This window comes from Brachycentrus maculatus, unplaced genomic scaffold (genome assembly GCF_059751285.1).
Source record: "Brachycentrus maculatus isolate JH-2025_06_01 unplaced genomic scaffold, ASM5975128v1 h1tg000714l, whole genome shotgun sequence".
NCBI classification, from domain to species: Eukaryota; Metazoa; Arthropoda; class Insecta; order Trichoptera; family Brachycentridae; genus Brachycentrus; species Brachycentrus maculatus.
The window spans coordinates 86846-103405 of NW_028281445.1; the positions used below are offsets into that span (position 1 = coordinate 86846).

A 16560-nucleotide genomic window follows, 5' to 3' on the forward strand; every position below is an offset into this window, starting at 1 on the left:
CCTACAAGTCAACCAATAAAAAACTGGCGGGAATTTCAATTTTAATTGGCAATAAAAAGTTGTAAGTGCCAAATAATTGCACACCATAATCGGCATAATGACGCTTACTGTAATTATGCATTTAAATATGAAAAAAGGTGATAGAAATAAAAGTAAATACTTAGAGATAAGAAAATAAATACAAAAAAACAAATGTGAATATTGAACATATTGTCAAAATATGGTTCGAAGTTTTCTTCCCGCTTGTTTCTTAATAATTCTTCACTAAAAATCTTCATTAGATGCTTTTTTCCCATCAAATGTTCATTCAACTGAACAAAAGAATTGCCTGAAATTCCACACACATCGCAGCTGTAGATTTTTATGATGTCATCCTTGGTGCCAGATTTGCGTGCAAGACTCATGGTCGACATTCTATGAGGCCTGGACCTGGAAAATATTTGTATTTTTTACAGTAATAAACTTTTTATTTTAAATATGCTTACTATATTTATTTGCATATTATTATTTAATTTACTAAAAGGAAAAAAACACCGTTTCATAAATATAACACGTAAATATTTATTAACAATTTTATTTGTATTACTTATAATACTACGTTTAAATGATTTCTTTGTCATCCAGTACTAACAAAATAAATATAAAATAAACAAATTAATATTGTGTGTTTGTGTTTGTGTGTATGTGTGTGTGTATTGACAAATATTTCAATTCAATGCAACTTTTAGGTAACCTTCTGCGGCTTGCGTCTTAGCACACATCTATAGCACTGATCTTGAGGCATCGCAAATTGTAAATAATTAATACTAGGTACTCTAGTGTTTGTGTATGTAGTACCTATCATATCTATAATATAAAGATCATTGTTATCTTTTAAAAAGAACTCAAATATGTAGTAAAGTCACAAGTCTTAACAAATTTTATACTGAAAATAATATAGTGATTGACTTCGGTTTTTGGTAATATCTAACTAAAACTACAAATCCATCATTGTTTTAATTTGCAATTTAATGTATGCATTTACAATGCCCTATTTTTACATTGAAGCAACCAATAGGTATTTTAAAAATTAAATATGTTTTATCTGAAACAGATCAAATAATTAATTAGCATAATATTATGTAATACATTACAACCAATTTAAGGATATTTTCAAACTGTTTCAAATAACTTAATTAACAAATTAACAAGAAATTAATGTTTGTTGACGATGATTAAAATGAAGAGTAAGAAAGAAAGTACACATGGCTACATACAAAATCTATTATATCACTCTCTGATTTTACAATCATATGATTAATTTGTTAAAATGAATATTGATAATTAGTTATTTAAATTTGATGAACACAATATTTTGATTATAGCAAAAGAATTTTTTAAACTTACCTCTCAAAAAAGAATCCGATAAATAATAAATGTAAAATGACAATGTGATTTTACATACTTCCTATTGTAAATATTAAGATGACGTTTAATATAATTTCACCACAATGTGAAAAAAATGGATCTTACATATTCTTTTATGTATACTTTTAATTGTTTTTAACAGGACATACGTTTGTATATGTAGTCCATGAGTAACGCAGTAATTTTGTAATTTATGAAGAAAAAAAAAACGAATATATTTTTATTTCCAAATTCATGCCACCACTGGAAATTGTATAATTCTCTATACGAGAAAAGAATCTGATTTTGATGTAACAAGAGCTAGATATTTATGTATCGACATCGCTTTTAGGACTAAGATTTTTTTAAATAAATAATGTCCAACTACGGCAGCTCCAATCTGCCCTGTGATATTTACAGCTATCCTCGGCTTAATAACCTTAGCCAAGAGATACCCTGTATCCATAAGCGTACCGTGGATGCTTGGATGTTGCGGTTCGTGAACCGACCTCTCGGCTCATCCACTCCATCCATTCGTTTGTCCTTAACGCTGCCGTCCGTCGATCGTATCGTGACCGATGTCTTTTTTTTTTCAAACAAAGCTTATCGTGAATCGTGTAGGAAGCGTGAAAAACATCATCTGCAATAATTTTTAATGAATTTGCCTGTAAAAAGTTATTACAAAAGATAATCATAATAAAAAATATTGCCAATATATTTACAGTATTGAGTAAATTTAAAAAAACTACTTCTTTCGTAGTTATCACCTAATTTTGGCTATCTGTACAAATTATGAAATTGGAATAATTAGCTTTTTGGCTATCATATATTGGTTTTGCTTCTTTTTGTTCTATTTTGAAGCTATTTATTTACAAATATAAAATTTAATTAAAAAATAAATGCATAAATAGCCGCGCTTTAGTTATAAAACAGGGTTGTCATATATCTCCAAAATTCCATTGGAATAACTTCAAGAAATGATTTTCTAAAGGCCATTTGCTAATTTTACTTTTGGTTTTTAGAACCCACATTATTTTTCAATGAGTGGAGTAGGGGTGGATTTCACAAAAAAACATACGTTCGTGAAAATACAAGATCTAATTTATATCTCGGGGGTGGAAGATTTTTCCAGTAAAGGTTTTTGGATGTTCTCAGGATTTTAAGGATTTTTAAATACCACCAGATTTTTAAAGTATTGGGACGTCGTGACACCACGGTGTCAACAATGATGACATGTATAAACGTTTCGGGACGAATGGCAACCTCAATTTAAAAGTAACGACGTTAAAGGCAAATGACATTAACTTAGAAATGTTCCTTCATACCATCGTTATCTCATTTTCATCTTATTTATAATGAAAAGCGGTTTTTGTTAACTGCATATTTTTTGCTATTTGATTTTGAAAAGCCTTTTTACAGTCTTAATACAACTACAAAGTGGACCAATTTGGATTGACTCATGTAAAATATATTTAATTTTTCAATATTATTATTTTATTTAAGTAAATCAAACGACACATTTATTTGATATTTTGTTATGTCATGTATTAACGGAAAATAACGTAATTTAAATAACATTCACTTAACTGTTGACACGTTCTAGTTCTTCCTAAAGTATTTTGGATTACTAGAAGAAATGATTTTAGCTCCGAATGTGTTATTTCTACACAAATAATTCCTTTTTTTTAGTGATAAAAAAGAATTATCACTGTCGCCTGGTAACTCGACACTGGCTAGAACACTAAAAAAGGGTGAAAAGCCATTAAAAAGAAGAAGAAGTCATTGTCGCCCTAACGGTATGCGTTGTAGCTCCACCTTTCTGGAATGGGCCCGAATGTTAGGGCCATTCAAAATTACGGAAATATTCTTAATTAATATTATACATCTCTTTTTTTTTTTAAAACAACGATAAAACAAAAGACGTCCACCCTACATTTAGGGTAGCATATAGAATATTCTACCCCAAAAGTGGGGTGGACGTCTATTATAGTATCGTTGTATTTTAAGAAAATGTGGAACGATGACCATATCAATCATTATTTCACATCAGACCGTGCATCTGAATTAATGCACCTGACACTAGAGTACCACGATTTTGGATTTACCACACCTGAAATTTCTCAAAAAAACTTTAAAATTTTTAAGCTGTTCGAAAAAAAATACAGAAAATGTTTTTTTTTGTTCTGTTTTAAAAAAAATTTCGAGAAATTGTGTGTGAAATTCAATAATTTTGATTTGTCCTTAAACTGGGTGTTTTTATAATTTTCTGGACCCTAGCTATAGGTAGGTACCGGTATATACCTTTCAAACTACAATGTGTTGTCTGTGGCTATGTAAATTTTTTTTTCTTGTCATTGAAATTTTCGCTATCAACAACTGTCAACGCCGTTTCATTTTTTTGAAATCTGGAGTTTTTGTTTCCATCTATTTTTCTTATAAAACAAACTAACTGAATGTCAGTTTGATAACTTTGAAATTAACTGCGTCGACAATAATTTGATACCTTCCCCCTAAAGCTATATAAGCAGCATTTGTATATTTTCTGACAATTATATTTTAAATGAGTTTGAAGATCATTTGAAATGACGACTATAGAAGACGATGCCCATGTGACAACGTCGATTGAAGAGGATGGTGAAAGTTCTAATTCTACCATTATAAACACTGAATATATTGGATATGAAAAACCTGAAGATATTATTTCACACCCTAATGCAAGCACAGTTAGCTGTAATAACACTCTTCCTGATTCTCGCAGCTTTTCGCCACTTCCTAGTACCTCAAGTGATAACGTCATTATAGACTTGAATGATTCGAGATTCAACGAAGCTAGTGGTGTCTTCAAACTTCCCCAAGATACACCGGTTAAAGAGGAAACAGTGCCATCCTGTCAAAGTATAAATTTATGTGAATCTAATCCCGTAGAAGATTCAGTCGGTGTAATAGAGTGCTCATCTGGCTCCGAAGTTGAAGACATTCCGCAAAATGAGATGGATATTGAAGGAACAGTCATTAAATCGACTTCGAGGCGAAAAAAGAAGCTATCTAAAACGATAAATTTACTTCTCGATGATTATAATAAAAAAATATACGATTCCGACTGTGAAATTATAGATGTGGATCAATTAATTGCAGAAAATAATGCTGTATTGAAAAACTCCTCAGTAAGTGAAGTAATTCAAATAGATAGTACTGCAGACCAAGATATGTGTAGCAGTGCTGCACCACCTCCGATAGTGGATATCACCAGTACCAGTCATCGCAGAAAACGTTCACCTCACCAGACTTCCCAAACAGACCAAAGATCTACGAGTGTATTTGAAAAAATAAAAAATGGGATAGTAGACTTCTTTGATAAGCAAATGCAATCCTCGAGTACCGAAGATAAATCGAATTCCAGATTACTACCTGCACCGCTCCTTTCTTTACCTCAAACACCTTTGGCAAAAAAAAAGTCAAGCGGAGATAGTAGACACGATTTGAGGAAAAGATACCCTAGGAAACGACCGAGAGTAGTTGAAACAATAGACTTATCACAAAAATATTTACCAAAACGATATGTGCATGAAATCATAGACATCGATTGCAATACGCCCACAAATATTACAAGTCTACAAACTGCAGATAGTACGTCGGAGCGCAATTTCAATTTAAATGTGCCTCCTCCAGCAAATTTACCACGCTATAATCATTTAGCAATGAAAAGGACTCCAGTTAGTAATGAACCTAATCGTTATATATACGATTACTGTACAGAATGCGATATCCGTCACTTTAGATGTTCTACACCTGATGACATTCCTAACCCAGTTAATAACTCTGCTCATAATCCTCGCAATGACCTGGTCACCAATCATCCCATGCAAAATACCATTGTTGATATACCAAACGATGCGCCTCTAAGCAGCTTGACAAACCAGAGTATAGAGCCTAATGTGATCACTCCGACCAAACATTTCGGGGAGTGCCCTGTTTGTATGGAAAGTTTGACGCAAGGGAATGCGGTATCTACATTCTGCGGTCACATATTCTGCACGGGTTGTATACTCAAGGTCAGGGCTACAAGTAAGAAATGTCCCAAATGTCGGAAAGCCCTCAAAGGCAAAGGTTACCATCCGATTTTTTTGTAATCACTATGTGATTTATTTTGTTATTATGACAAAATTCAAAGCGAAAAAAAAAGAGATCTGTTTTTTATTTACTATTTTATGCCCTTGTTATTTATTGTCCAGTCCATTTCTTATCATATTCTGAAAAAAAGTTTGTTTTAATTTGATATTTTTATACAAATAATTTCAAAGAAATATATGCACGTATCTTAATTATTTTGGATATAATAATAAAATTGCTGTTTAGTGTTTTTGAATAGACATTTTTTTATCCTGCAGGTTTTATTTATTATGTGCCAAACTAAAAACAATGTCCATAATTTGTGAAAATGTATATGAATTTAATTTTTAAAAAGTAGTTATAGTATTTATTTAATTTCTAGTAAATGTTATCGTCGTAGAATAAACTATACACTTATATGTAATATTTTATGAACACTCTGAATTTTAAGAGTACTCTTTGAAAATAACATTTTAATGTTTGTAATTGACCCTTTAAGTGCTGTTAGGTACTAGTATGGCAGTATCTGGCAGGGTAATAAAACTTATAAAATTATACAATGCAATTTATGTTTTATTCACCCAGACGACACACTTTCTTTTATAAAATAGTTGATGGTCGTCATAAATTACAAAATAAAATTATCGAATGCACACCGTTACACATACAAAAGTATGTAAAATTCACAGAATAGACATGAACCGTAAAGGAAATTTGGATTGTTTTGGAAATTTGCAAGACACAAATTATACGGAGCTACATTAAGCTGGATATATTGTACTTTTATGATATGCCATTATTACATTTTTAAAGGAACTTATTTTTTCTGCTGTTTGTTGAAGTGAAACTTGAGAGAGAGAAAGAGAAAGAGCTCTCTAGATGAGACTAAACATTAACTTTGTCTTGGTCAATTAAGGCCCTGTTGATGACAAACGTCGGGGTGAAAACTGCCTAGTCAACTCGGGGTGAACTTATACAAGCGTACTGGGAGCGATTATAGCACCATCTGCACACGGCGAACGCAATTACCAATAGTGATAGTGTGTTAGAACAGAATGTTTAAATTTAAAGAACACAAATTTGACTAAAAAAAGTAAGCGAAGTTATTATGTGAAACAAACATAAATTGAGTTCTGATTTTAATTTCGTTTTTGAGTTTCTGATTCCTTCATTTTTTGATTAAAGGTTCTCGAATATTAAGTTTCAAATTATTTAACTATTATTTTTCATCTGCCTCCGTAGTGAAGGGGTAAGAGCGTTTTACAACTGCGATAGAGATTCCGGGTTCGATCTTCGGAGGAGTCAACCATACACATTTATAGAATATTTTTGTTATCACAGACCATTAATATCAGTATTACCAATTCAAGCACCAATCAATGACAGTGTAAATTTTTAATAATAATAATAAACAGATTTTTTTTTCCCCATATTTTGTATTGTATTTCTTTAGAGATGCTTTCTCTCTGTCTTTCACATTAAATCTCTTATTCTTTATTTTTTAAGAAGTTTCACTTCTATCGCTTGTACGCGCAATTTTGATTTATTATAGTGATTCTCTGATATGTTACAGAAAATTTACGTTTTAGCCTTGATTTGCTAAGGTGAAATTATTTGTGAAATAACAAGGATGATGTCTAAAATACCAACATTTGCCCAATACAACGGTGTACATTTCAAAATTAGTAGTTTCGATTACCTATTGAACAATGGTCTTGTGAAACGCGCAAGTAAATGGAAACCATATGAAAGTCATTTTTCTATAGGACTTGGCTCGATTTTTATTATGGAAATAGGCACTTTTAAGTTAACAAAGAATACTATTTTGTAATTATTTATTTTATAACTTTATATTGCTCTTCTGTGCTATTTATGTAATCTATATTTATTGACATACTTATATTGTAGAAAATATCTTGAAGTGAAAAAGCTGTATACTAATAGCGAAATAGTTCTCACATAGTTGCATAGGCCCTTTAACCGTTGTATAGCAGGGAGTTATACTCCCGTCGATTGGAGAAGGGCAGTTATAATGCCTCTCTACAAGGGAATGAGTTTAAGGGTGGAATGTGGCAACTACAGAGCTATCATTCTATTGAATGCTGTTGGTAAGGTGCACTTACAGAAAGGATAAGAGCCATAATAAAAAGACAAAGTGTGAGATGTTAAGAGCAGATATATGGATGGAAAAGGGCGTATTCATCAAATCTTTGCTTTGCGCAGTGTAATAGAATTTTTTGGCAAAAAACTAAAGAATTTTTTGCGCATTTGTGGACTTGCAGAAGGTATATGATCAAGTTGATAGAACAAGACTATGAAAGGTATTATCTGAGTATGGAGTAAGCAGTAAATTTATCCAAGGCATTGCAGTCTTGTATGAGGATAGCACTGCACGCATTAGGAGTGATTTATTTCCGCCTTGGTTTAGCATCTCTAAAGGTGTTAAACAGGTATATGTAATGTCACCATGGCTGTTTATTCTATACATGGATAATTGCATGGAAGGACTGAAAAGTTGGTTCTTGCATGTGTGCAAGGAAAGTAATTTGCTTATGAATATTAACAAATCCGAATTCATGGTTTTTGAAAGAGATGAATGTTGATCGGGATGTAAAATAGTAGTACGTAGTAACAGGTTTTGATTTTGTGTATTTAGGAAGATTGTTTTCTAGGTATGAAAATAATGATAAAGAACAGAGTGAATGGTGTACTTAAATCAGTTATAGCAAATACAAACCTTCAGTGGAAACTAAACTGGCAGTACACAATGGTCCTGGTTCCAACCCTAATGCATGGAAGTATAGAGTTAGCAAAAAAAGGATGAAAGTAGACTGAATGCAGTCGAAATGCGATCTCTTAAGCGAATGTGCGACAAAATGATAAATGATAGATGTTCGAATGGTGATGGTGAATATTATATATAAAATAAAGTTACGTTTTTTGTTATCCCACCAAACTCTTTTCTACATAGATATATTTGTATATATAGGATTAAAATATGTCATGTCTAATTTATAAATAAATATTTTTCATAAATGTTATACTGTTTTATTTATATTTAATACTAATCTTAAAAAAAAGTCATTGATAATCTGTTTCTTTTCCACTCCATGAAATCTTAGACTGATATATCTCCTTTCAACAATTCCAATCTAGATAATCATTTTTTTTGTTAATGAAAGCTCTTAAGTATTGCATAGTATTTTTGTGACAGTGCATTTTATTTCCATATTCATTAAAAAGATGTGGCAATTTTTTAAAATCAAATCTCTATAATAAAATTGTCAATTAAGCTACCAACTGGGTGTGAGTAACAACACCGAGATAAAGCTTCTAAGGAGTTTGGTCCACTCAATTTTTCTCGATGCTGCAGAAACATGAACCATAAAAGCAGCAGAAAGGAGAAATATTGACGCTTTTGAAATGTGGTGTTGGAGGCGCATGTTCCGAATACCATGGACAGCTAGATGCTCTAACGAGTCAATTCATCATGAGTTACACTTGGATGGCTTAAATCTGACCAATGTCTGTATTCAACTAATTCTTTAGTTCTTTGGAACGGCTGGTTGTGATTGGTAGCCTGGAGGGGAAGAGAGGGAGAGGATGATACCCCACACCATGGACCGATCAAGTTGTGACAGCAGCAGGCACCTCGGTGGTTGGAGCGGTACGTGCAGTGAAGTCAAGGGATAATTGAAAAAGAGTCATTGCTTCATCAAGGGTCACAATCCTCAGTAATGAGGACTAAAAAAGAGAAGAAGAAGACAGATAACAAAAAAATTTATTATAAATTTTAGATCCATACCTGCATTTTTTTATTATTTCAAATTCATGTTGGTATGTTATTGTATTATCTATTCTCTCTGCACAATATTACACAACAGCGAGCCAAATGGATATTATTATTATTATTAAACCATATCCGCTCCCTAGGTGGAGCATATGGAGTCCACAAACTGTCTCCAGGCTTTTCCGTCGGCTGCCAGCTCCCTTGCATCCTCCCAAGTCAGATCCGCGTCCCGAAGTTCTGACGAGAACTGCCGACGAAATGCCGAGCTAAATGGATAGGCCATAATATAAGACACCCAGGCCTGGTTCTTATTGCGGAAGGCATGTGCAAATGCGCAAACTACAGAGGACGAACCTGCTTAACCTTTATGGACCATATTATCTCCGATATGCATTGTAACGGGTACGCCGAGTTAAAGAGACGTATGGAGACTGACCATGAAAAAAGCAAACCATTCATCACAAAGATTGTAACCCACAAAGAATTCTCTCTGCTTACTTTTGATGATTGGTTAATGGATAGTTTTTTTCCTTCAACCTGTTGATGTTAATGAAGTAAATGAGTTTTGTATGTTTTGTTTATTTGGTAACCAAGCAACGTAATATTGTTTCTTGATTTTTTTTTTGTTGTTTACTGTTGCTATGGTTAAATTATAAAACATCTAGATGATGTAGGTTTTTTTATATACCTATTTTGAAAAAGCAAATATTTTCATTTGCTTTGTGGGAAAATCATTTAAAAATGGATGACTTATTTAAAAAAAGTAAAATTGCCAAGTCCACAGATTACTACATAAAATTTCACACATTATTTAAAAGATTGAAAGCACAAGAACAAATTTTACATACCAACACACTTGCTGCCCTCAAAACTTCTAAATATGATGATTTGAAGTATTTTATATCTGATTTGGAATGCAAAAGGTAATATTTGATTTATGTAATCTAATCAATCTTGTAATTTATAGTTTTTCACCACGATTATTATTTCCAAAAAATAATAAAACTTTAAAATTGAATGTTTATAATAAATATTGTATTTGAATAATTGAACGCTATTAAAAATAAATCAAATAAACCTATTTTAATGCTATTTTTTGACACCATGTGATGCATTTAAAAAAAATTATAAAAATAAAACTCAAAATTTATTTTCACTACTTGCTATTATTTTTACAACCAGTTTCAAAAAATATCTTTCCTTATGGATAGATGATAAACTAAACACAGAAAAATATACTTAAGTGAGTAGGCTGGATGAGTGGAGTTGTATTTACAAGAATGAGAAAATATATTAAATAAGGCTATTACTATTTGATATTTAATTATACTTTGATATTGTTTATAATGACTGAGATTTACATATTTCATCAAGGTTAATGTTTTATCAGTGTTTGGGTGAATGAAAAACAAGATATTTGCAGATTGCAAATGCATTAATATACACACACACAAAATTATATATATATATATATATATATATATATATATATATATATATATATATATATATATATATATATATATATATATATATATATATATATATATATATATATATATATATATATATATATATATATATATATATATATATATATATATATATATATATATATATAAATGTATAATTTTTTTCTTTTGCTTTTACTGCAGTGTCGGGTTATGGCCCTGTTGTTAGTGTTGCGGACTGTGAGTCAATGGTTATTAATTTGACCCTCACTATCTCATAACAAATACATGCCGCTTAAGCTAACCTGAAAATACCGTTGTATTGAAATATTTGTGTGTATCATAAGAGCACAAATAAAAATTTTTATTTTAAGAATAATTTTGTGAATTTTTAGAAATAAAGATGTCCAATTATTAAATGAGAAATGCTCTGCAATAAAACATTCCATGGCTATTCTTCAAGAGAATGTTTCATCGCGTGAAAAAATGCTAAGTCTTGGTAAATTATGTTTTGAAAATATTTAGATTTAATATTGGGTTATGATAGATAAGGTAATATTTAACTATTTAAATGTATTATTATTCAAATTGCATTATTTTTTATAGATGTAGAATTTTACAAAAATACCTTGATTGATTTGGAGCGGCAGTTATCTGATATGAAGGTACTGATTAAAAAGGAAACGGATGCACTAAAAATAAATGAAAAAACTTTATGTGAACAGGTTAGAATGTAGAAGAATTCCAAAATACATACTATTCCCATTCAGACAAAAATCACAAACAAATTATTGCAATGGAAACCTTAAAAGACATTTTTTTCCAATATCAGGATTGCAGTCACATTAATAACATTTTTTTATTACAAATAATGCTTGGTGGCAGAGAGAGTATTTGTGAGTTAGTAACACGTGCTTAATTAAACAAGGACAATATACATAATTTACAGGTTTTGCTATATTTTAATCATCTTGAATGTATTCAAAGAGACAAATATTTTTAATGTAGAAAATTTACCTGCAATTTATAACCATATTGATAAAAAACATTTCTTACAAATGCCAAAATTACAATTTGTGAAGGAAGTTTTATTCTTTTAAGATTAAAATGTCAGAGTATCTTATACATGGTGAACAGAGACCCGTTTCAAAAAATAATTCTGCATCACAATCCTCACCAATCAGAAAGTTTGGAAAGAATACATCCAGAGCTGACAATCAGGTAAACATTTTATTTAAACCTTGACTTATCTGCAGGCTTCCGGGAGAGGCTAATGAGGCTTCCAACCTGATCATAAAATTGTTTGTGGAGCACTGATAGAGGCTGGACATGTGGTAGCATTAGAACATAGTGTTGGATTGCAAGCATCAGCTGATCTTCTTATATCGACGTGCCCTACGTAAAATGCTCTAACTACATTTTTGTCATTTTTGAGATATTTGGTGTATGTAATCAACTGACCGTTATCTACATATATAAACAAACAAAAAAATGTATTAAATAAATTACGCCTAGTTTCAGGCGTATAAGACACTATCTACATCAAATTTTCAAAATGAATTTAACTCCTAAAACGCTAACTACTTAATTTTGACAAATAATAAAGATTTTAAACAATTTAATAGATCATTTTATTGTGTTTTTAAATGTATAATACAAGTTTAGAATTTCAGATAAAACCGTTAATCAATAAATAAAAATATGTTGAAAAAATCTTATAAGCTCTCTCCTGTAAAATAACCGATTTGCAGATAGAGTACTTTGCGTCGATATGATCTTTCTCTAATATTAGTTATTAATTATTGTTAGTTTTTAAATTTTTTAAATCTTGTTAATGTTTTTATTTAAAAAAATACTGTTTTTACTTATACATAACAAAAAAGGGTAATTAAATATTGCACTCATTGATTGATTAGTCAATTAGGAATTAAATTATTATTTTTATCATATTTTAAATTAAAACATCTTTTTTATATGCAAAATATTAAAATAATTGACTATTGGTCTTCGCTTTATAAATAAAGGATGAAATATCAATTTTTATTTCATTTTTATAGTTTTACATATTTGTTAAAATTTCAGGATGTAAAGAATTTTCAAAATTTCTTACAAAGAAATGGCGGACATACAGGAGGGTGGGGTGAAGTAGAACACAATATATTCCTAAAGTGTTGGAATAAATTTACTAGTGTGACGGACGAATCTTCAGCCAATACGGATATTGTAAAGGTTATTAAGGCACTTGAAAATTTTCTACCAGGTAATAAAAAATAATTATAATAATCAGTATTTTTGTTCTAGTGCTTAAAAAGTTTTATTATAGGATTCTATTCATAAGAATAGAATTTATAATCATCTGCAGCTTTGCCTATTTTATTGGAATTTGCCATACGATTTTATATTCATTAAGATTTAGATAAAATAATAAATTCCCTTTAGATTATATCCATCAAAATTGTTCTTTATAATAAGTTGAATGCCACTACAAAAGTGAAATTCAGTGACTTCATAGATACCATGCTTTTTCATGTGTGTAGAAAAAAAAACAGGGTTCAGTCATTATAGGAATCTACCACACGAAACTTTAGTTCCTCATGGAAATAAGTGGAAATCCCGACCCTTATTCTGAAAACTTTGGCCCTTATTTGTACTTATTGTGTATGTATTGAATTGAAACATTGATAGCTTGTTCCTTAATACATTTTCGTGGTGTTTTCACGAAACTAATTAGTTTATTAATTAGGATCGTATACTTATCACAAGTAACCGCAAACCCAACTCCAATCTGTATAATGTTTTCTGGCATATTGCACTGAATCAAAAGTAAGCAAATAGAGTGCTTATAAGCGTCTCCCTCTCTCTACCAACAAACAGTATGTTAATGACGCTTTTAAGCGTTTCCCGCAAACAGTGTGTTAAGAGGGGAATAAGTTGTATACTTTACATTTTAATATGAAATAAAACAACACAGTTTTCTGAATTTTAATGTTTTTAATATGTTTGCGAAACCGTCTGGTTGGTAACTACCGCATGATATTTTTTGTTGCATATGCAATAATTTTTCAAATGTTTTTCTTAATATTTTGTCACAATACACAGATATATCGAGTGAAGAAGTTGTCCAACATCATAATTGGTTATTGGAATACAGATATTTAAAAGAAATGCAATCTAAATCACTTGAAATATGGAAGGCTTTACGAGAAGCTCATAAATATCATAAGGAAACCGAATTCCAAGAGGATGATAGCCAATCGAAATCTGTGAAGAAAAATACTGGTGAATCTACCAAACCAAAAGATATACTAGAAATATGGAAGAAAAGTAAAACTAATGAGAAAAAGCTTTTGGATGACATGTGCGTAAGTAGAAAAAATAATAAATGCATTTCAAAAAGATTATTGTTATTATTTCACCACAAAGGATTCATACGCATTAGCAGTGTCTAAGTGATATAGTTAGTACGAGTACGGGTAATGAGCCCCGAGTACCCTAGCTGTTGTTGTTGTTCTTGTACATTCTCGCGTAGCAGAACCTGAGTGTCCTTCAGGAAAGTCATCAAATATATTCCACTTCTATAAAAGAATCCGGAGTGCTGGACTAATCACCTTGCCTCATATAATTAACGACTGGGTTAACACTGCGTCGATTTTATGCGGTGTCCTATACAATAGTTCTTTGAGTATAGAGAGGTGTTAAAGAAGAAGGATTTATTTTTGTTCTTTTTCATTCTCAAGTAGGCATTATGTAATTTTCTAAATTTTTTAAAAGAAATATTGATAAGAATAAGAATAATAAATAATTGACGACTCTTTCATCATTGTGCTGTTATTATTTTCTTTTAGGTTGATGAGACATTAAAACAAAGAAAAATAGCCTCAGCAAAGGAATCTGAGAAAAAACTGGAAAAAGAAGATATATTGAAATGGACAGAATCGAGAAAACGACACATGGAACAGAAACTTATGGAAGACGAGGCAAAGTCTTCGAAAGACAAAGAGAAAAGAGCTTTTGAAGCAAATAAAAAAATTAAAGAATATAGGTAAAATAATTTCGTCACACTCTTTCTCATTATTTGTTTAATGATTTTTAAAGAATTGATAGAACATAATTTATTGCTTGAAATAAGTTTTAGTTTCAAAAAATGATATTTGTACATGTCGCTTTATAATACATATTATTTATGAGGTATATATTGTCCTGAAGGGAGTATTCATTACTGTCTTCAAATTTCATGTTGTAGGAATATGTATACGCAATCCCGTTTATATTTCCTTCAATGTATCCCTCTATTTCCTATTCCATACAGGTTTCACTCTGAGTTCCTTCACTTACATCATCTGTATTTATTCACATGTCAACACAAGCGTTATATGAGATGCCTTGATTTTAATTTGTGACTGCGATTATTTTTTTATAAACAATTTACAGTACTCCAATTATAGTCAGCAAACAAGATAAATCTATGTTAGCATAACTCAGGATTACTTAGAAAAGGGTGTAGAAGGAAATTGAGATGAATTTTAATTTTATATGAAATTAAACGATTTCCTTCAAATCCTGTGCTTGTTTAGTTAATATTATTACATTTAACCCAGCTTATAATTAGGTTTTTTTTATAGTTAAATTATTGTTTATTCAATGATTTTTATAACTATCCTTCAAACTATCATTGAAAAATTCCGTTGTTTATATGGATAGTCTCGTTTACTTTGTTATTAACATACGTTTTAAATGATAAAATTGTATTATTAGCTACATGTTTTTTTCAATAGTATTAACTGGTAAAAATCATTAATAATTTACCAACTGATTACTGCATTTTCTGCAAATCAAACTAATTTATCAGCAATTAAATTTTAACAGACAGCGAGATCAAGAATTCATAAACAATAGAAAAGGAAAAATAAATAAATTAAGAAAAACAAAATCCTGTGATAATTTGGAGCGCCGTAATATTTACAAAAAGAGTTGCTGTTATAATACAAACAGACCTTCGAAGCAATATGACAAACCTACTGAACAATGGTGTCGCAGGGTTAAGAAGTATTCATCAGTAGACACATTTGTTTTGCCGAACACTACATCTCACGTGGACCTATTACCAAAACTGTATGTATATTACGTGTTACTTACTGCCATTTATTTGCTTAAACAATATTACCTTATCTTACTTTATCTTTACTTATCAATATCTTACGTATCCTACCTTGGTTTATTTAGGGTTTTTATTAATGTTAGTATAAAAATGAAGCCTTTTCCATTTATAATACGTCTATAATGTGTTCAAACTATTAGATTTTATTGATTGAAATTTAACTTATTTAAAACTCCATATTAAAAGAGTTTTTTTTTTTAAACAATTTTTTTGGAAGCTTGAGACGAAGCAAAGAACGCAGATTCCCAGGCAGTAGAGCGTGGGCGATGGCTAGGAACTATTATGTGTGCACTATTGAAGTCAGCATCACCGCAGTGACCGATTACGACTGCATGCTGGCTGCTCAAAACTCCCATGTAAATGAATTATCGTATTGAAACTGCAGAATGCCCAAATTCGGAAACTTGAAGCAGTTGATCACAACTGACTCAAGCTGTGTGTGTATTTCCAGACTTTGTTTTGAAGTAAACTTTAAATAACTTTCATATTTTTATTTTCCAGGGGTGTTCCGCAGTGGAGAAAAGGTATAACGACAAGATAATATTGTGTGTTTTATGTACATATAAATGAATGAAATATTTTTTTTATAAGACTTGAAGAGGGACACAAAAACACAAACTTTTTGCCAAACATAATAATGATATGTAACTGTTTTGGCCAAAGGT

General features: G+C 30.7%; 2 protein-coding genes across 2 annotated transcripts; both read left to right on the forward strand.

The window, feature by feature from the left end:
* The first annotated feature begins 3752 nt into the window (after positions 1-3752).
* On the forward strand, positions 3753-6061 carry LOC148300447 (uncharacterized). Its single transcript, XM_088274789.1, has one exon. The coding sequence runs from the start codon at positions 3969-3971 to the stop codon at positions 5514-5516; it is 1548 nt and encodes a 515-aa protein (XP_088130915.1). The 5' UTR covers positions 3753-3968; the 3' UTR covers positions 5517-6061.
* Positions 6062-10015: 3954 nt separating this feature from the next.
* LOC148300448 (uncharacterized) lies at positions 10016-16536 on the forward strand. The gene is made up of 9 exons (XM_088274798.1): positions 10016-10209; positions 11133-11236; positions 11344-11462; positions 11839-11958; positions 12820-12997; positions 13837-14099; positions 14583-14779; positions 15604-15849; positions 16397-16536. Exons 1-9 carry the CDS (start codon positions 10028-10030, stop codon positions 16434-16436), a joined length of 1449 nt encoding a protein of 482 aa, XP_088130924.1. The 5' UTR covers positions 10016-10027; the 3' UTR covers positions 16437-16536.
* Positions 16537-16560: the final 24 nt, after the last annotated feature.

What these genes read in the sequence shown, in the direction of transcription:
- LOC148300447 (XM_088274789.1), top strand. Translation starts at nt 3,969, where the DNA reads ATGACGACTATAGAAGACGATGCCCATGTGACAACGTCGATTGAAGAG.
- LOC148300448 (XM_088274798.1), top strand. Translation starts at nt 10,028, where the DNA reads ATGGATGACTTATTTAAAAAAAGTAAAATTGCCAAGTCCACAGATTAC. An exon ending in ACTTGAAAATTTTCTACCAG is followed by an intron (nt 12,998 to 13,836) that starts GTAATAAAAAAT and finishes CACAATACACAG; the next exon opens with ATATATCGAGTGAAGAAGTT. An exon ending in AGCTTTTGGATGACATGTGC is followed by an intron (nt 14,100 to 14,582) that starts GTAAGTAGAAAA and finishes ATTTTCTTTTAG; the next exon opens with GTTGATGAGACATTAAAACA.